Below are 20,466 nucleotides of genomic sequence, written 5' to 3'. Positions count from 1 at the left end.
TTCCGTAAGTCTATCTGTGAGCTTGTCATAACAATCCAGGGACAAGAAAACGAGAAAGTGAAAAAAATATGTAAACAAACAAATAAACAAACGAATAAATGAACAGAGAAACAAAATAAATAACTACATAAATAGATGAATAAACACACAAATAAATAAATTCCTAAATAGATAAATACATAAATAAATACATGAATAAATAAATAAATAAATAAATGAATGCATACATGAATGAATGAATGAATGAATGAATGAATGAAAGAATAAAACAAAATCCAAATAACAAATAACGCAAATCATATATTCATTAATAAATATAACTCATAAGTTCTCAATGAGTAAGAAGTAATAAATACATAAACACATAAACAAATAAAGTAATACATACATAAACACAAAGGTTACGTACTAAAACACTTACTGACTCACCATAACTTACTAAAATAAGTATATAAATACGTAAATACAGAAAGAGATAAAGAAGAACAAGTCGCGTAAGGCGAAATTACTACATTTAGTCAAGCTGTCGAACTCAGTCACGGGATGAAACTGAACGCACTGTATTTTTTCACCAAGACAGTACAGCTTCGTCAATCCCCGCGTGAAGGAAATCGCTCACCTTCCACGTGCAAAACGTAGTGATATTGACACGCCAGATAAGCGCGGTAGCGTATTGTGCTAAGCAGGAAAGCGCGCTTTTCTGTATTCTTGTTAACTTTCTGAGCTTGTTTTGAATACAACCTATCATATCTATATGTTTTTGGAATCAGGAAATGATCACGAATAAGATGACATCATTTTTGGATCGATTTCTTACATTTTAATCGTAATACTAATTATTCTATTTTCGTTAATTGTGATCACATTTTAAGAGTAAACATTAAATATGTATATATTTTTAGATTCAGAATGTGATGAAGAATAGGACGCAATCAATTTTAAATCTGTTTGCGAAAAAATCGATATCAATGACAACTTTAATGAGCAAACTCATTAATTAAATTTTAAGCCTCCAAGCTGAAATGCAATACCAAAGTCCGGGCTTCGTCGAAGATTACTTGACCAAAATGTCAACCAATTTGGTGGAAAAATGAGAGCGTGACAGTGCCGCCTCAACTTTCACGAAAAGCCGGATATGACGTCATCAAAGACATTTATCAAACAAATGAAAAAAAGATCTGGGGATATCATACCCAGGAACTCTCATGTAAAATTTCATAAAGATCGGTCCAGTAGTTTACTCTGAATCGCTCTACACACACACACACACACACACACACACACACACACACACAATACGCATACACCACGACCCTCGTCTCGATTCCCCTCTCTACGTTAAAACATTTAGTCAAAACTTGACTAAATGTAAAAAAGAAGAAGATATTTTGTTAAGCTCAACTAATCTTCTCATTCGATGATTTGATTTCTTTTCTTTTCGGTTGTTAAGTCTTGAGTGTTTGTTTTGATTTTTGCTCGTTGGTTGAAAGCTGATTTAAAAACATTAGAGTTGTAGCTATATGTGTGTGATTCTTGTATCCGATCCATTTTTAGCTTCTGACTTCATGGGTTTCAATATAATTGCCTTCTGACATTTAAAGTGTTTTCTTTTGTCTTTTTACATTTAGTCAAGTTTTGACTAAATGTTTTAACGTAGAGGGGGGAATCGAGACGAGGGTTGTGGTGTGTGTATGTGTGTGTGTGTTAGTGTGTATGTGTGTGTGTAGAGCGATTCAGACCAAACTACTGGACCGATCTTTATAAAATTTGACATGAGAGTTCCTGGGAATGATATCCCCGGACTGTTTTTCTTTTTTTCGATAAATACCTTTGATGACGTCATATCCGGCTTTTTGTAAAAGTTGAGGCGGCACTGTCACACCCTCATTTTTCAATCAAATTGATTGACATTTTGGCCAAGCAATCTTCGACAAAGGCCGGACTTCGGTATTGCATTTCAGCTTGGTGGCTTAAAAATTAATTAATGACTTTGGTCATTAAAAATCTGAAAATTGTAAAAAAAAAAAATTTTTTAAAACGATCCAAATTTACGTTTATCTTATTCTTCATCATTTTCTGATTCCAAAAACATATAAATATGTTATATTCGGATTAAAAACAAGCTCTGAAAATTAAAAATATAAAAATTATTATTAAAATAAAATTTCCGAAATCGATTTAAAAACAATTTCATCTTATTCCTTGTGGGTTCCTGATTCCAAAAACATATAGATGTGATATGTTTGGATTAAAAACACGCTCAGAAAGTTAAAAAGAATAGAGATAAAGAAAAGCGTGCTATCCTTCTCAGCGCAACTACTACCCCGCTCTTCTTGTCAATTTCACTGCCTGTGCATCGAGCGTTGGACTGACGATGCTACGAGTATACGGTCTTGCTGAAAAATTGCATTGCGTTCAGTTTCATTCTGTGAGATCGAGAGCTTGACTAAATGTTGTATTTTCGCCTTACGCGACTTGTTTGCTGTTATTTTGATTTTAGTTTTGACAATGTCTTCTTCTTTTCTTGTCATTGTAGCTTTTCCTCCAATTCTTTTTGTTTTCTGTTCTATTTATTTTAAGATCACAAACTCAGTTAGGGTAACTGATAGTGGCGATACAGATATAGCAATGTTAATGGCAGGCAGATGTAACACACAAGATAACAGAATCACCACATCTCCAGTTTCAACTCCCTCCTTAACTCCCACTCCCAAGCCACCCCCTTCCAAGCTTCGCTCCCCCCCCCTCCTCACATATCAAGCCCCCTCCCCCTCCGCCTCCACAATTTTACTAAAGATCAACTCACGAAATAACCACTGTGTGTTTCTCACACAATAACACTAGGACTATCTCCCCTTCACCCTCGCCCGCCCCGACCACCTCATTTTGCAATAACGATCTCACGAACTAAACAACGTGTAATGTTCACACACACACACACACACACACACACACACACACACACACACACAACAAACACACACACACACACACACACACACACACACACACACACGCATACACACACACACACACACACACACACACACACACACACCCATACCGAATCACTTACTCCTCCCCGCCCCCCCCCCTCTCTTTCTTATCACAAAAGATCACCGCACGAAGTAACCATTAGGCGACCGTTCTAATTTAACAACACGTGATAGGCAGTATCACGGCAACAAAAACACACGCAATGATTGTGCGCCCCCGCTAGCAAAACAGCAGATACAAATCTTGTTTGACGACCGTGACCTTCCTGTGCAACAGTGCATATCGGTCTTGTTTTTTCTCTGGATTTTGCTAGGAGGTCGTTGTCGTGATTGTTGTTGTTTTGAGAGAAAAGGCAAGAAAGAAAAAAAGACAGAAAGAAAGAAAGGCAAAAAGACAGACAGACAAACAGCAAGACAGACAGACAAACAGCAAGACAAAAAGACAGACAGACAGAAAAAAAGAAAAAAAGATGGAAGGTAAGTGAAGAAATAAAAAAAAAATAAAAAAAGAAAGACAGCACACAAAAAACACTGAAAGAATGAATGAACTTGATTTTGTTCTCAAACGCGTCCGCTTTATGTACAAACAAACAGATTAACAAGCAAACACTCAAAGCAAACCAAACCAGTTCAAACCTCACCAATCGAAACCAAACCAAAACGAATACAGCCAACCAAATAACAGTATAGCAAGCCAAACTAAACTAGACTAAGTCAAATTTGATGAAATAAAACACAAATAATTCAAACAAAACAAGAAAAGAATGATACAATACAACATACAAACACCAGGCAAACAATTGTCAACAAAATACACACACAAAAAGTATCACCAAAGACACAGTTTCTCTGCAAACAACAACAACATTACAAAAGTCATAACTTGTTCTCTCTTTTATTTCCAGGAGGGAGCGGTGATGCCAGGCGATTGTGAAAGGACAAGGAGGAACAGCCAAGTGTTGTCCACGTCACCGTAATGCGATCTTTCCAGAAAAAGGCAAACTTTTCAGGTGTTTTACGCCCGCTCAGACGCGTCTTCTTTTAGCAACTTGTCGGCAATTTTTACGCAGTTTAATCTTCTTCTGATGAATAATTGAAATTAGAAACCACGCTGTTAAAAGGAGTGAGGGAAAAGGATACAAGAAAACATTCGAAACAAATTGAATTATTACAGAAGCTTAACTGCTGTCGAGAGACGCCACAGAAGAGAGAGAAACAAAGAGAAGGCACAGAAAACGATGCTGTTTTTCGCACAATTTACACTGAAAGAGGACACATCTAGCGAGCCGATTTTTATCAGCCGGGCCTTGGAATAATTGGGATCGATTTACCCGCCATTTGGAGAACGGGGAAACGATAATCAACGTAGAACAAAAGTGATGAAGGTGGCCTGCCTTCTGTGAGTCTGTCAACGTGTTTTTTTTTTCCCACTTCCGCAGCCCAGCTTCACGATAAAACGACATCGGTAACATAAACCGGGATGTTGCAACCGCCAGCCGTGTGGCTGCATAACAACTAAGAAATGCATGGGAAACTGGCTACTTCAAAGATTAGAGCAGAACACAAATGTCGACTTATGAAGCTCAGACGAACAAATCAGAAGTAACAAACGTGAAAGGCAACTGCCAAACTTGTGAATTGGAAAACGAACAACAAAGCATTTGCCACTGAAACGAGCGAACTTTTAGACGAATCGGAACTGTCAAAACTGTGAAGGAGACAAAAGTCGTAAACTCGTTGTCTGGGAGGCAAGGAAAAAACGGAGATAAGGGAGAAAGCACAAGGGGCCTGGAGAATACACAGACAAAAGAGAAAACTACTTTGGCAGTGTTCCTCTGGGCTGTTACCGTCTTAAGGACACAACGGTCTTCTGTTGGGAGTTGTCTGCGGGAAACCTCTTTGCAGCAGGAGTCTGGACTGTAAAAGTGAATCCATTTCTGGGGGAACAATTACATCTCTAATACTTCTGACGCGTGAACTAATTGCCCTCGCCAACTTACGACCTAAACAGACCAGCAACCATTGTCTGTGATTCGTTTCCTGACTCACTACTCTAAAGCCAGACACAATTGAAATCAATACTCATTTCAGTGTACACACTGTCGTGGATGGAACTGTTTGCCCCTGCGGCTGAACATACCTGACAAAAGGCAGATTTCAGATTCTGTGTTGACCGATTGAAACAGATGAGCGAGTGAGAAACAATCGCTATAAGCGTTTTCCAGCCTACACTCGTAGTTGTGGAGAACTCAGAAAAACAGTGCCCTCGTGACCCACTTTGGAGAAAGAGTCGAACGAGTATAACGTGCAGAATGTCTGACACGGATCAGCGGTACCGGGTGGTGGTGATGGGGCCGGGCAAAGTGGGCAAGACGTGTATCCTGAAGCGGTTCCTCTTCAACACCTACACTGACGACTACAAGGAGACTGTGGAGGATCTGTACTGCAGGGACTTTAACGTGAGGGGCTCGTGCATCAAGGTGAGTTCTGAAAGTAAAGAAAAGATAAATGACATTGTTAGAGATTAAACTAATAATCTTTGGATCATTTCTTCTCTTTTTATCTAATCTTGTCTGTCTTCTTTTTAAGGGGCCTATTCCCATTAGCACAATATTTAATCTCAAATGTGTTGTTGTTGTTGATGTTGTTGTTGTTGCTCTTGAGCTTCACAGTGTGCATTGGAAATCAGTTTTAAATGAAAACGTGTATGCCCCGCCAGGAGTGGAAAAGTACATAAACAAAAAGAATTGTCTGTGTATGTAAATATTTGTTCGAAGTTAGTTCTGGTTCTCCATAATGCTTGTTTGAAAGAGGAATTAACTTAATGTTCGATTTTGGTGTTTTTTGTGTGAAGATATAAGCTGTTGGGCTTTGCACACACGGTTTTTGCAGCTAAATAGATTTTTTTTCTTCTCCAAATCATAATTTTCGCAACATAAATGGTTAAGACATTTTAAAAGAAAGTAAAAAGAAGAAAAAGGAAAAAGAAACACATGTATTTTGGTACTTTAAACCCACTGAATATAAATCGTTTGTCAGCATCACGTGCCTTTTGAACTCACTGATTTCTTTGTGTCTGATGTAAAAATCTTTCTAAGCGACCGCTTGTCTTGGACTGAAGTGATGCATGTTTGCTCAAGACGGGTAATTCTTCAGCACACAGACCCGGACATCCTCTTATTGACAATGTGTCACAATGAGCTCAACTGCTGATGTGAACTGTCTTTTAATACATTTAAGTATCGATAAGAACGGTCTGCTTGTTGGGGTGAGTGGTTGATATGAACAGCGGCTAAACAAACGTTCTACGTGTTTGTCTTGCCTGTGTACTTTGACTGCTTTATTTCAAACATACAATGTTTCTTATGTTTTTTCATGTTTGCAGGGGAGCGGGTAGGAAGAACAAAGTATGTGTGTGCGTGTGTGTGCGCGCGCGCGCGCGCGTGTGTGTGTGTGTGTGTGTGTGTGTGTGTGTGTGTGTGTGTGTGTGTGTGTGTGTGTCTGTGTGAACAGCGGCTAAACAAAACGTTCTACGTGTTTGTCTTGCCTGTGTACTTTGTATGTGCGTGTGCGCATGCGTGCTTGGATCTGTCTGTCTGTCTGTCTGTCTGTCTGTCTGTCTGTCTGTCTGTCTGTCTGTCTGTCTGTCTGTCCGTCCGTCCGTCCGTCCGTCCGTCCGTCCGTCCGTCCGTCTGTCTGTCTGTCTGTCTGTCTGTGTCTGACAGTCTCTCTGTATCTGTCTGTCACTTGTCTGTCAGTTCTTCTATCCGGATCTTGTATTGCTTTTAACCTTATATTGCATTGTTATTCTGACAGAGGAAGTGACGCGACCAAGCGTACCAGAAATGCGACATACTACAATTAACTTCTCTTTCTTGTTCCACTCAATGCCACTAAGAAACCTCGTATGTATGTGTATATTCAATCAGGTGGACCTCTTAGACACAGCGGGCAACCTACCCTTCCCTGCCATGAGACGCCTGTCCATCACAACGGCCAGCGGCTTCGTCCTCGTCTACTCCATCACCAGCCAGGCCTCCTTCGAGGAGACCAAGACGCTCTGGACGCAGATCAAAGAAGAACGCCCCAACTACCAGGACATCCCCTGCGTGATGGTAGGGTCCATGACGGACCTGGAAAACAGCCGCCAGGTAGAGAAATTCGACACGCTCAACTGGATCTACAACGAAGGCTTCCCCGGAGGCTTCGTGGAGGTGTCGGCCAAAGAAGACGAAAACGTGGAGGACATATTCCGCCTGCTGCTGGACCAGTCCCGAGGAGGTGCCAGGTACATGGGGCCTCACAGCTTGAGGAGAAGGAGCGCCAATTCCCTGGACGAGGGTGAACCCGTGAAGGAAGAGTGGGACAGCGATGCCAAGAACTTCAACCGTTCCCGCAGTCTGGTGCGTCGCGGGTCCAAAGGGCCCAAGGTCCGCAAGGCCAGGCGCCACGACAAGAACGACTGCAGGGTCTCCTGATCTGCTGGCTTAGGTTTCTGGGGTTGTGAGAGTGTATCTGGAACGTATCTGCGCCTGTACAGTTTTCAGTGACATAGTGGACCTTTCATCGAGCTGGTCAATAACCTGAGCTGCTTGCTCTGAGGTTACGGGAGTGTGTTCAGAGCTTCATTGTGTACGAACTCACTTAACTGATCACCAGGAAGACTTTCTTTTTCTTGATTTGCTGGATAATGCATCTACTTCGTGAAACATTCCTTGTCTTGACAGTGTTTACTAGTCACCTGAACATATTCTATAATTTGATTTGTTGGTTTGGGGTTGTGTAAGAGCTTCTGGGATTTTCTTGCGCCTGTACAGTTTTCAGTGATAACGACCCTTTCATCGGATTTGTCAAGAACCTTATCTGTATGCTGTGAGGTTATGGGAGAGTGCTAATCGGAACTTCATTTTGTATGTACAGTTTTACTAGTCATCAGGAAGGTGTTCATATACATGTACCTGTTGGTTTAGGGTTGTGCTTGTTCTTCTTGTTTTGGGTTTTGAAAGTGTGTCAGCTTTGTGAGACGTTCCAGTATACGCACAGTTTTCAGTGAGCAAAGCAAAAAACACCCATGATTTTAAAGAAAACGATATGCTGGCCATGAGAGTGTGTTCGTACTTTTTTTTCTGATTATTCTGGAGACAGATTGCGACCTCAACCGGTATGTTCCTGTATCCGTACAGTTTTAACTGATCATCAGACACACTTTGTATAGTTTGATTTTCTGGATGGGATTGTGAGACTGCTGGCTGTGGAGATTCTTCGCTGTTCTACAAGCGGATCCGCTAGGTGTTTGATCGTTGCTGTGTGACTGCTATAAGGGAATTGCATGTCAATCAATCAATCAATGAGTGTTTATATCGCGCATATTCCGTGGGTACAGTTCTAGGCGCTCTGCAGTGATGCCGTGTGAGATGAAATTTTATACGGCCAGTAGATTGCAGCCATTTCGGCGCATATTTACCTTTCACGGCCTATTATTCCAAGTCACACGGGTATAGGTAGACAATTATTAACTGTGCCTAAGCAATTTTGCCAGGAAAGACCCTTTTGTCAATCGTGGGATCTTTAACGTGCACACCCAATGTAGTGTACACGGGGAAAGGTTCGGACACCGAAGAGAGTCTGCACACAAAGTTGACTCTGTGAAATAAATTTCCGCCGAACCTGGGATCGAACTCACGCTGACAGCGGCCAACTGAACACAAATCCAGCGCGCTACCAACTGAGCTATATCCCCGCCCCATGTGTCAGCACACATTCTACTGATCGCTATAGCTGACAATGTCTCATAACCCCACGGGTAGTAAAACAAGCGCATAATTCTGTGAATGTTTAGCCTTCATCACAGTTTGTGCCGATTTCATCGCAACGTCGTGAGGATTCCCGTGGGCAATGGACACAAAGGCGTAATCTGAAAACTGACGGTCGTTACGGTGTATGTTTGTTGATCGTAACTCGGTTTGTGATGGACCCCCTGGGAGGCTGGGCACGTGCATAATATGGTTATTGTGTGACTGCAGGGATAGTCAGCGTCGCTCTGATGATCCCGCGGGTGTGTTAAAAAATAACTATCGCCTTTTGTGACTTTGTGGGGATGCGGTTTGATGCGCACATGAAGTTTAGGTTTTGCTGTTTGTGTCTGATCTTTATTTGCAAAACAAAACTGCGTGTCGCAGCTGTTTTTTGCAAATAGGAAGAAGTGATGTCAGCCCGATCGACAGCCTTGTAATCAACTTGTGTTGATATTTTGCTCTAACTGCTGCCTACTGATTTCAGATGACAAGGAACGCTGCTGAAATATTAGATTTGGGTCAATATGAAACATTCCAAGAGAGCGTGGAAAAAGCTTTGATCGAGCAAAGACAGATACGAGTACGGCATCTTCGTTAAATGGACGTTTACAAGGGTTGCTGAGCGTTACGTGTAAGGCAAAACAAATTCGATGGGGAGTGTGGCCTAGGTTAAGAAGTTTAAGACTGAGATACAGTTTCCGGAATAATAACATTGATATGGACATTAAAACGCAAATAAGCAAAACGGAACATCATTTAAAAAAACACGTGCTCTTATTTGTATCACTTTTCAATAGACTAGCTTATAATAGCTAATGAACCTTTTCCTCTGGACAGGCCTATTGACCTGCGTCAGTTTAAGTCACAACATTTGAATTTTTAAATTTGAATGAAAGACCATCGTCACAATTGCTATAGCTCTATGTTGTGCAGGCACATTGACAAAGAAACTTCCATGCCGTGCTTGGAGTGTTCTAATTACGGAAACAACAAGTAGAACAGTATATTTTATTTAGATTAAAAAGAAAACTCTCCTGAATTCAGTATTCATACCTGTCGATATTCAACAAACCAACTCCTGGATACCCACAAGTACACTTGTACATATCTGTGCTCAGTACTAGTGTGAAGGAATCTGAACTTAACAAACTGTGCGTATTTCAGTAACAATGGTTCATAAAGGAGCCACAAACAAAGTACTGTACGTACACCTCTGGTATACATTCGTTGCAGATAAAACGGACCGCGCCTTCTGATGAACCTTTTCAGGACATCGTTACTTGTGAACGTGCCCTTGCGTCTTTCACCACGAATTCCATTCCCTTCAACGTCGTTCCAGTTCTCGCTGATGTGATTCCAGGCTAATCTGAATAATGGGAAAATTGACTCTCACTTTGATTCAGTGGCTAGCAGAACCGGATCAGACCACCTGTGACTCGTATGACCTGACCTTAACCTTTGTCGCCTTTATCGGTGACCGTTTTTATTGACTGCATTGTTCTTATCGCCTGACTTGACCTGCCCCTTTGAGACTTCTGAAACAAAAGGTCTAAACTGTCTCTTTCTCTGTCTCTATATATGTCTGTCTTGTCTTTATTTCTGTTTCTGTCTGTCTGTCTGTCTGTCTGTCTCTCGCTCTGTCTGTCTGTCTGTCTGTCTGTCTGTCTCTGCCCTCTCTCTCTGCCCTCTCTCTCTCCCCCCCCCTTCTCTCTCTCTCTCTCTCTCTCTCTCTCTCTCTCTCTCTCTCTCTCTCTCTCTCGTCCCTCTTCCTCTTTAAAACGAAACAAAGACACTTGTATCGGTCCCATTTAGGCTGTTGGGACGACACGAAACAATAACTAACCCCTTCCATCGTTCACTCTGCTAATCCCGGCTGTAAGTGCCAGAGGATGCCAATCACAGACCCCACCAATGTCGGTGTCAGTCTTTTGCCCATACATTTTAGATGACGTTGACTCTCCTGGTGTCTGATCTCGTCAAGAGGTGCTGACAGCTGATTCACTATTGGGAGGGACTGGCCATGCTGTGCACTGTTCATAAATCACATGAGGCCACTCAAGGTGACTTTCCAGTCATCGATCAACTCTACCCTGGAGTTCTTCTACGAACTGATATATTGTAGCAACATATTCTGGAGTGTTGAGTGAGGCAGAGGGCTAAAGGCATGATCTCAGAAACAAAGGGATGACTTTCAAGGCATCGATCACCTCTACCCCTTGAGTTCTTCTACGAACTGATAGCTTGTAGCAACATATTCTGGAATGTTGAAAACCTTGAATTTGAGCCAAGTGAGGCAGAGGGCTAATGGCATGATCTCAGAAACAAAGGGGTGACGTTCAAGGCATCGATCAACTCTACCCTGGAGTTCTTCTACGAACTGATAGCGTGTAGCAACATATTCTGGAATGTTGAAAACCCTTAGCCAAGTGAGGCAGAGGGCTAATGGCATTATCTCAAAAACAAAGGGATGACTTTCAAGGCATTGATCAACTCTACCGTTGAGTCCTTTTACGAACTGACGCTTGCCGACTCAGTGATAGCTTAACTGTAGCAGAGAACTGTGAAGTGTTGAAAACCTTCAATCATGACTTAATGAGACAGAGCACTAAGGACAGTTTAAATTCTAAGAAACAAAATATGACTTTCAAGACATCAATTAACTCTCCCGTTGAGTTATAATGTGTACAAACGGATGCTTGCCAACTGGTAGCTTATACTCGTAGCAGACATGCCATAACAAATTGAGGCAGAGGGCTAATTGGCAGATCTAAAACAAATAAAACATAAAAATAAAGAAATGAGTGAACTTTTCCCTTGAGTTATTCTACAAACCAATGCTTGCCGATATCAACCTTGTCGATCCAGAATATTCTGACGTGTTGAAAACCTTGAATCATAACCAAGAGAGCCTCAAGGCCAATGACAAGTTATACAATAAAACAATTTGAATTTAGCGCCCTAAATATACACAACAACAAGTGAGAGCCGGTTGTACGAAAAAAAGGATGAAAGTCGTTTGTTCGTTTCAAAATGTCTTATTCTCTCAGGTACCGGGAAACTGGTTCCGCGAAACTCTCACTTTCTGTTATATTTAGAACGCTTACTTCCCTGTATTTCTAGATGATGAAAAGCTTATCGCCACAAATGTTTTAGCATCATGTTGTTCTCTGCGTAAGAAGCCGACTTGATACCAGAGAAAAAAACAAATGGATGTTTATCATTAAAGGTATAGGGTAGGTGCTCTGTCTTCAATGCTAGTCAACGCTGGTCGATGTTCAGTAATATTGTTTGCGTAACTGTCACCTTGGTCACTGGCATCGTGCGCGTTCACTCCTTGCTATATTGTATGCATGGAGGCAGGCATCATGATGTTTAAAAGGAACAATCTAAGTCTAAAAACTGACAGCCTTTGCCTCCTTGTTTGAAAGCTACGGCCACGAATTTTGCGCGTACTCTTCCAAAGATGAGGATTTCAGCGGTTCTGTCACTGATACAATTGAGTCATTCTCAGCATTATGTGACATGTTGACAATCCAAACTGATGTTCACCTCACCAACACTCCAGTTCTTTCTGTCTCCTTCGTGCACTCCGTCTTGTGAAGTACAAGCTTAAATGTGCCGGTAAATTGCGTGCAAACACCATATGCAGATGTGACTATAATTATACTAACATTATGTCTGATGCCAAAAACGAAACCTTTGTTTGCTTTCGTATTACTTGCACGTGATAGAGGTATTCCAGCTGCAAAACATAAGTGTTTATGTGTTGTTCTTTTTTTTCATTTGTTGCACACTTGGTGGATTGCAAAGGTTGTGTGTTTTTTCTTTTGCAAATTCAAGCATAATTGTTTCACTTTCAGCAACGGGGAATACGATTTTCTTGCTCCTTTGGGAAGGCTACTCTTAACATGGACAGAACCTGCACACTTTTTTTTCTCTGATCAGAATTTGTATTGACAGAGATGGATTTGTGTGTGTACAAGACGCTCATAAACGTACGTAGTAAGCTTTCGAATAAATTCGTACGAAACAATGCAGTTGGTGTTCGCAGGCATAACCCCACTAGCAAACATTGCCAATTGTTCATTTTCTGGACTAGTGAGCACTGCACGAAAGTGGAATATGTGATGACGACAAGCGTATTCGTCTACGCAATGTTGACTTTGCTAGGTGGATGAGCCATTTGTGTCTAAACACCATGGTAGGCGACATGGATCTGTTTGAATTGAGTTGGACCAGCGACAGTTTTAAAACACTAAGCACATTGTGTACATCGATCATATTGACCTGCTTTGTTACAGTCATTCATTGTTCGTAGGCTCTTTTTTGTTTGCACATGAGGTATTTTGGTGTTGGAAGCGTATGGTCAATATATGTTCCTAATTGGCTAGTGCTGCCACAGAGGACGTTAAATCTCATTTTTCATTTCGATTTTGGTGTGTTTTGTTCAGAACATTCTATGCTCCATGCACACTTCTTGTATTCATTGGAAAAAAGCCATTAGTGCGTGCAAAGTATTGCTCAACCAATGTTATTGCTAACTTTGTACGTGAAATTATTTCGTCAGACTTTTTCTGATATTTTGTGAATATATGGATGTTGTGTATTTCACAATCTGGCTTTTGGCTTTTTGAAAGTTTTCTTTCTCGATTCATGTATGTCCTCTTTTTCTGCCTTTTGATGTTTTTTTATAATATTATTTTTTTAATGTTGTTTGGTGGTTCTCACTGGTAAACGTTTAGCTGTCTCTTGATAAACGAGTCCGTAGATCTCTAGTTATTGACCTTTTTTGTCTTCAACTAGCGAAATGAACGATTTGTGAATTAATGCTTATGCACAGAATAATGATGGTATGCGTCAATACATGTCGACCCGTCTTCTGTGCAATTGAAGTCTGTTTACCTGCGTGTGAGTTCGAGTGTGTGTGTGTGTGTGTGTGTGTGTGTGTGTGTGTGTGTGTGTGTGTGTGTGTGTGTGTGTGTGTGTGTGTGTGTGTGTTCAGAACCAAAGATGGCATTTCTGCTTGGCAAACACCTCTGCTATCTTTGTCACACACGCATTTTATTTCAATTTTTGCATTTGATTTCCTTTTTTTTCAAATAGATAAATGTCAAGCATACAAAGCAAAACAAAATCATACCCACTTTGATCCAGCAAATTGCCTTCGTTAGTGCACATTTCCTCAGAAAAAGGAGTCTAATTGTGACCACTACCACATTTGTCGAACATTGTATCCTTATCCCAAAGGATCTCCTTGGCCAGATCAATGCATAACCAGTCATTTTCTTCGGCAAGACAAAAAACGAGCTGGCTAGGACGACTCTAGAGAATTCTCCAAGGGTCGGATTAGCTTTGCCACGGGCCGGGGGGTGGAAGAAATCACGGCCATAATTCGAACGGACGAGGAGAGGGTGATTTGGGACAGAGACGATTGGGAGAATAATCATACAGACAGTCGTAATACGGACAACTGTTGTTGAGCCCCCAACTCCGACCGCTTACCTTACCCACAATCCCCCCTGCCCCCCCCCCCCCCTACCCTAGCACTCACTACTCATCCACCTCATACCATCCCAGCCCGCCTGAGGCATTTTCCCAAGACAGAGCCTGCGAATTTGGAAGGGAATTCCCCTGTTTTCGTACGGTGGATAATGTAGGACACTCGCCCGCGGACAAAAGGGGCGACGACAGGGAGGAGAATGGGTGATTATTGTGAGACTCATCGCCACAATTGATGCTTTCAAATCAGTGGGCTCCATGGCTTCATCGCCAGGCAAATGGAAGGTGCCGCACAGTTAGGGTCGAGCATTCGCTCTAAAAAAAAAAAAAAGAAGACAAAAAAGAAGTTTGTTTTATTGATTTCAAGGAGGGCTTACGCGCAAAAGTTAAGGAAATCCCGGAAAAATGCCAAATTGTAGGTTTTCACAGATGACATGGAGACTCATAGCCACTATTTATGGTTTCATATCATTGGGGTCTAAGGTTCCATCGCTATTCTAATGGAAGGTGCCGCACAGTTAGGGTCGAGCATTCGCTCCAAAAAAAAGGGCGGTTTATTGATTTCAAGGAGGGGTTAACTGCTCGAATGTGTAGGAAAACGGAAATTACGGGGGGGGGGGGGGGGGATTACAATGTAGGTCTTTCCTGATTACTGGAAGACTCATAGCCACAATTGATGCTTTCAAACCATGTGTGGCTTTATGGTTCCATCACCATTTTAATGGAACGCGCCGCAGAGTTAAGGTTGAGCATTCGCTCTAGAAATAAGTTGTGTTTTAAAACAAAAAGTGTTATTTTTAGCGATAACGCACATTAGTAACGCGTAAAAGTTGTGGAAACCATTGGGGAAAAATAGGCTAAATTGTAGGTCTTCGCAGATTATTTGGACACTCATAGCTACAATTAATGCTTTCAAACCATCGGGAGCCATTGCTTTGTTGTCCTCGGGGGGGGGGGGGGGGGGGGGGGGGAGGTTATGCAAAGTAAGGGTCGAGCATTCACTATAGAAACAAATGGATGTTTGTTTTAATGATGACATGCAGGGGTTGCGGGCAAGAGTTGTGGAAAACCCGGAAAAATACCAAATTGTAGATTTTCCCAGATTACTTGGAGACTCATAGCCACAACTGTAGCTGTATCGTCATCTGGAGTAAAGGTGCAATGTTAGGGTCGAGCATTTGCTCTAGAAATAAAATGAATGTGTTTGTTTTATTGATCACATGGAGGGGTTACGTGCAATAACGTAAAACAACGGGAGACAGGAGACATACAAAGAAGCCAAACTATAGGTCTGTCCTGATTAATGGGAAATGCTTAGGCACAATTGATGCTTTCAAAATAATTGGGCTCGGCTAGACTTCATCGTCATCTTGTATAATGGAAGGTGCGGAGTAAGGGTCGAGCATTTGCTCTAGAAAACAAAGCGCAAAATGTGTTTGGGAAAACAAGATAGATGGGAGAGGGGGCGAGCTAGAACATAGGTCTTCCTAGCCTTCTGTTATTGATTCCATTAAGGGGATACACGTTAAAGTTGTGTAAGTGGGAGAACAGGATAAGTAGATAGAGTGATATATAAATATCTAGCATGTAGGTCTTCCTTGCATTCTTTTATTGGTTTCATGAAAGCACACCGCGTACAAGTTGTTGTTGCTGTGGCGAAAACAAAATAAGTAAAACTATGAGAAATACTTGTTTTATGTTTTCAAAGCAAGGTTTTTACACAGAAGTGGTAGGAAAATACGAGAGAAATAGGGACATAGAGAAGAGGCTAAATGGTGAGTGTTTCTCGTCATTTATTTGTCCCTTCCGTGCAGTTGGGTCGCGCTGCTTTTTGCCCTGGACGGCAATCATCCTCAAAGGACAAATTCGCGGTCGACTTGGCACTGGGATTGCTTGGCTCGACGGATCGAAGTGCATTGCCAAGCGTGAAATACAAGTGCACGCTGCCTGCAAATGATACCCCGAATTGCTACCAGCCAGACTTGTCCTCGTTCGGTGCCCAGCCATTTCCCTTGACGACTTTGGAGGGTTTTGTAGTGTGTGCATGCTGCTTGTCCTTTTATTCTCAGCTTGAAAGTCAACGGGAATTTTCTGCTGGATGGCAATGTTGCTTACTCATCTCCCCCACCTCCCGCCCCCTCCCCCCCCCCCCCCCCCACCCTCGTTCCATCACCATCCCCTTCGTGTCTGATCACTTACGTGGTCCACAGTTTTCCGCCATCGTTTCGGTTGCTGAGCTGCTGTAAATGGAGATTCGATTCCGGAGATGTTCTGTGCTTGATTTCCGTCGTAAGCATTCATTTTACCACTTTGAGTAGGTGCTGTTTCGCTTGATCAGCTGCACCTCAGGCAATAGTGGATTCTCAAGCGACAGCTCCAATGCGCCTGCCGTACTCTCTGATGTTGTACCAAGTAGGTTTTTTTTAATTTTAATTTCTGTCCTTTCTTTGAGACACCGACCACAGGTGTTGTGTGTGTGTGTGTGTGTGTGTGTGTGTGTGTGTGTGTGTGTGTGTAGGAGTGTGCTTGTGTGCTTGTGTGTGTGTGTGTGTGTGTGTGTGTGTGTGTGTGTTATAACACGATGTAAGCACACATGCTTCTCTCACTGAACTCGTTTGAGTCATTCTCACAGCTCTCCAATACGCTTGTGCAAGCCGTGAGCATAATATATGTCCACACAGTTCTGACAAAAAGGAGGAGGAGGGAGGGGAGTGGGTGCTAAATAGACACGTCACCACAACTAAAATCAAGTTAAGTCGACGACTCTTTCTTAGCAGTGATTATTAACCCGTCATTTATTTATTGCAACATTGCCATCTCAGGAATTCATAATTCTCTGTAAAAAGAAAAACAAGTCGCGTAAGGCGAAAATACAACATTTAGTCAAGCTCAGTCGAACTCACAGAATGAAACTGAACGCATTGCATTTTTTCTGCAAGACCGTACACTCGTAGCATCGTCTGTCCACCGCTCGTGGCAAAGGCAGTGAAATTAACAAACCAGAAACGCGCGGTAGCGCTTGCGCTGAGGAGGATAGCACGCTTTTCTATATCTCTATTCTTTTTAACTCTCTGAACGTGTTTGTAGTCAAAACATATCATATCTATATGTTTTTGGAATCAGGAACGGACAAGGAATAAGATGAAATTATTTTTAAATCGATTTCGCAAATTTAATTTTAATCATAATATTTATATTTTTAATTTTCAGAGCTTGTTTTTAATCCGAATATAACATATTTATATGTTTTTGGAATCAGAAAACTATGAAGAATACGATAAACGTAATTGTGGATCGTTTTATTAAAAACAATTTTAATTACAATTTTCAGATTTTTAATGACCAAAGTCATTATTTAATTTTTAAGCCTCCAATCTGAAATGCAATACCAAAGTCCGGCCTTCGTCGAAGATTGCTTGGCCAAAATTTCAATCAATTTGATTGAAAAATGAGGGTGTGACAGTGCCGCCTCAACTTTTACAAAAAGCCGGATATGACGTCATCAAAGACATTTATAAAAAAAATGAGAAAAAAAAGTCTCGGGATATCATTCCCAGGAACTCTCATGAAAAAACCCATAAAGATCGGTCTAGTAGTTTACTCTAAAACGCTCTACACACACACACACACACACACACACACACACACACACAGAGAAACACACACACACACACACAGAGAAACACACACACACACACACACACACACACACACACACACACACAACGACCCTCGTCTCGATTCCCCCCTCTATGTTAAAACATTTAGTCAAAACTTGACTAAATGTAAAAAGAAGCTAAATATTGCTCACATGGCAAGTAAAACATGGCTGACACAAACATGACAAGCGTGGCAGGTGGGCGTTTCAGCGCCTGGCTTTGTGACATTCGCTGTTTTTACAGTGATACAAAAATGAAAGGAATTATTAACTGTTTCAATCCTTTCAGTTCTTCGCGTTTATTCTGCCTCTTGCAGTTATTTGTGTTTATTCTGCTTCCAAGTTTTGACTCTGCCCTGTTCCTTTTGAAGGGGATGATCGTAGTAAACGAAGAAGTCTATACGTTGATGCACTCAGGCAATCCCCGGAAAGGCTAAATGTGTTTCCTTTCAGCCCGTTCCACCTTCAACAGAATGTGTAATTGTCGGCTGACGGCCAGGCAATGGGAATCAATGAAGATGCATTTAGTTAATTGTGCTGCTGCTGCTCTTTGTGAGGGAGTCAACTTCGTGAACATTACCATCTTAAAAACACACAAACAGGTAGCGTTACCTCCTGGGCTCTTGAAAAGAAATGCGAAAAAGCCGCACTGTTGAAAAAAAAGATATGCAAATGACACATACAAAAAGGCCGGTAGTAGAATAATTTCTGTTAAATTTGCACAAACATGTCTACATCTATTATCAGGTCTTGCACTAACTGACTATCGTATACATGACTAGCTAAATGGGATTTTGTTTAAAGCTCACTAAACCGTCCTTCGCCTTTTGCAACAGGTATTTTAGTTGGCTTTTCTTTACACTATACGTTTGGTAATGGTTTCATTTGTTTTGGAATGCATTCGAGTGTGTGTGTGTGTGTGTGTGTGTGTGTGTGTGTGTGTGTGTGTGTGTGTTTGTGTGTGCTTGTGCGTGTGTGTGTTTGTGTGTGCGTGCGTGCGTACGTACGTGGGTGCGTGCGTGTTACGGAGGGTATTTACGTGAAAGTGTCTGTGTGTATTTATTTCTCTATCAGAAAAATGCGTGTTCTACTCTGTTTACTAACTCACTTCATCTCACACAAACACAACACTCAAACTAGGCACAAAGACTGAAACACGATTACTGCCCTTTGCCCTCGTACCTGTATTCAAAACATCACAACAAACATACAAATATGATATCTCTCATACAATCAACAATCTCTTGCATTCACTATAATAATAATGATAATAGCTTATGTAGCACGTGGAAGAATAATCCGGTTCTCGATGACGTCGTCACTTGTTTCACACAATCTTCTGTTAATTATGTTTCCTGTTAATCACAGATCTCGTTACGCACATTTCACATGTTACGTATTCTCCAGTGGTAATTCACACTACAGTGACTACTCACAATTCAGCGGGTTCATTGCTGGATCCAATATCACGCCAATGACAATAACGCTCATGGTGATATGGGGTGGGGTTCCACCGGGTCCCAGAATTCCTGCGCTGCGTTACAACCTTGCGCCCACAATCAAACGATCCGTGGCGCCAAGGAGGGGATGCCAGTCTTCTTCTATCTTCCCCGCAGCCGAGGGCATCCTCTCTCCCACCGGGGTGCTGTGTAAAAAGTGTATGCTACCGTAAGTCTCAACCACTCAATTCTTAGATAAACTTCTCCACAAAATAATAATTCCACTCTTACTCAATACTATTCATTCATCCGTCAACCAGCTTATGCTGTTACAGTATTACAACAGCTCATTTACAAATTACTCCATTCCGAAAGAACATACAACATTCCTTTCCAAAATGGCTGACAACAGCTCACACTCCTCCATCCAATTCACAACATTATTCTCACAGTCATTTCACAGGTCAACATTACTGAACAAAATACAATTCAATAAATACCTGTATATTCACAGCATTGAATCACACATGATTCATCCAAAACATGAGTCGTATAACATTCGACCTCAATGTCACTTGAGCAACATTCTGAAAACGTGGAGGCACGAGCAAACACGTCTGTCTCCCGTGACCGTCAGCAATGTTCTGCTTTATACAATCCAAAATGGCTACCTCCCTGTTAGCAATCTCCTCTCTCATTGGTCAGTCCTAAAACCAGGCAACCAATGAAAATATAGTTTGCAAAATCAGCTCACCCCATTTCAACAGTCACGCAGTCAAGCCATGCGAATCAAAAGTATGGCAAGCTAATCTGTACACATTTGTCAAACACTTTTTAGACTGAACTATGTACAAATCCATTTGTCACAGTGCGTGCTTGCGTGCGTGAGTGCGTGTGTGTGTGTGTGTGTGAGTGCGTGCGTGCGTGCGTTGGCGCGTGCGTGCGTGCGTGCGTGCGTGCGTGTGTGTGTGTGTGTGTGTCTCTCTCTCTATCTCTCTCTCTCTCTCTCTCTCTCTCTCTCTCTCTCTCTCTCTCTCTCTCTCTCTCTCTCTCTCTCTCTCTCTCTCTCTCTCTCTAGC

At 41.8% G+C, this 20,466-nt stretch overlaps 1 protein-coding gene and 1 long non-coding RNA gene across 3 annotated transcripts in view; one reads left to right on the top strand and one right to left on the bottom strand.

The window, feature by feature from the left end:
• LOC138959522 (ras-related protein Rap-2a-like) overlaps positions 1–13,668 on the top strand; it is a 97,538-nt gene extending 83,870 nt beyond the window's left edge. For both annotated transcript variants that reach the window (XM_070331045.1, XM_070331046.1), the window contains 2 exons: positions 3,902–5,476; positions 6,926–13,668. In XM_070331045.1, coding sequence (XP_070187146.1) covers positions 5,309–5,476; positions 6,926–7,474 — 717 coding nt within the window. In that variant the 5' untranslated portion in view covers positions 3,902–5,308 and the 3' untranslated portion in view covers positions 7,475–13,668. The remainder of the gene's footprint in view (positions 1–3,901; positions 5,477–6,925) is intronic.
• Positions 13,669–19,112: 5,444 nt separating this feature from the next.
• LOC138956441 (uncharacterized) lies at positions 19,113–20,054 on the bottom strand. Its single transcript, XR_011452655.1, has 2 exons — positions 19,888–20,054; positions 19,113–19,593 (listed from the first exon to the last, which is right to left on the bottom strand). It is a non-coding gene; the product is annotated as an uncharacterized lncRNA (long non-coding RNA).
• Between the last annotated feature and the right edge of the window lie 412 nt (positions 20,055–20,466).

The sequence above is a fragment of the Littorina saxatilis genome, linkage group LG2 (assembly GCF_037325665.1).
Source record: "Littorina saxatilis isolate snail1 linkage group LG2, US_GU_Lsax_2.0, whole genome shotgun sequence".
Taxonomy (NCBI): domain Eukaryota; kingdom Metazoa; phylum Mollusca; class Gastropoda; order Littorinimorpha; family Littorinidae; genus Littorina; species Littorina saxatilis.
The sequence above is the reverse complement of the archived record's forward strand: the minus strand, read 5'-3'. Positions and strand labels throughout refer to the sequence as shown.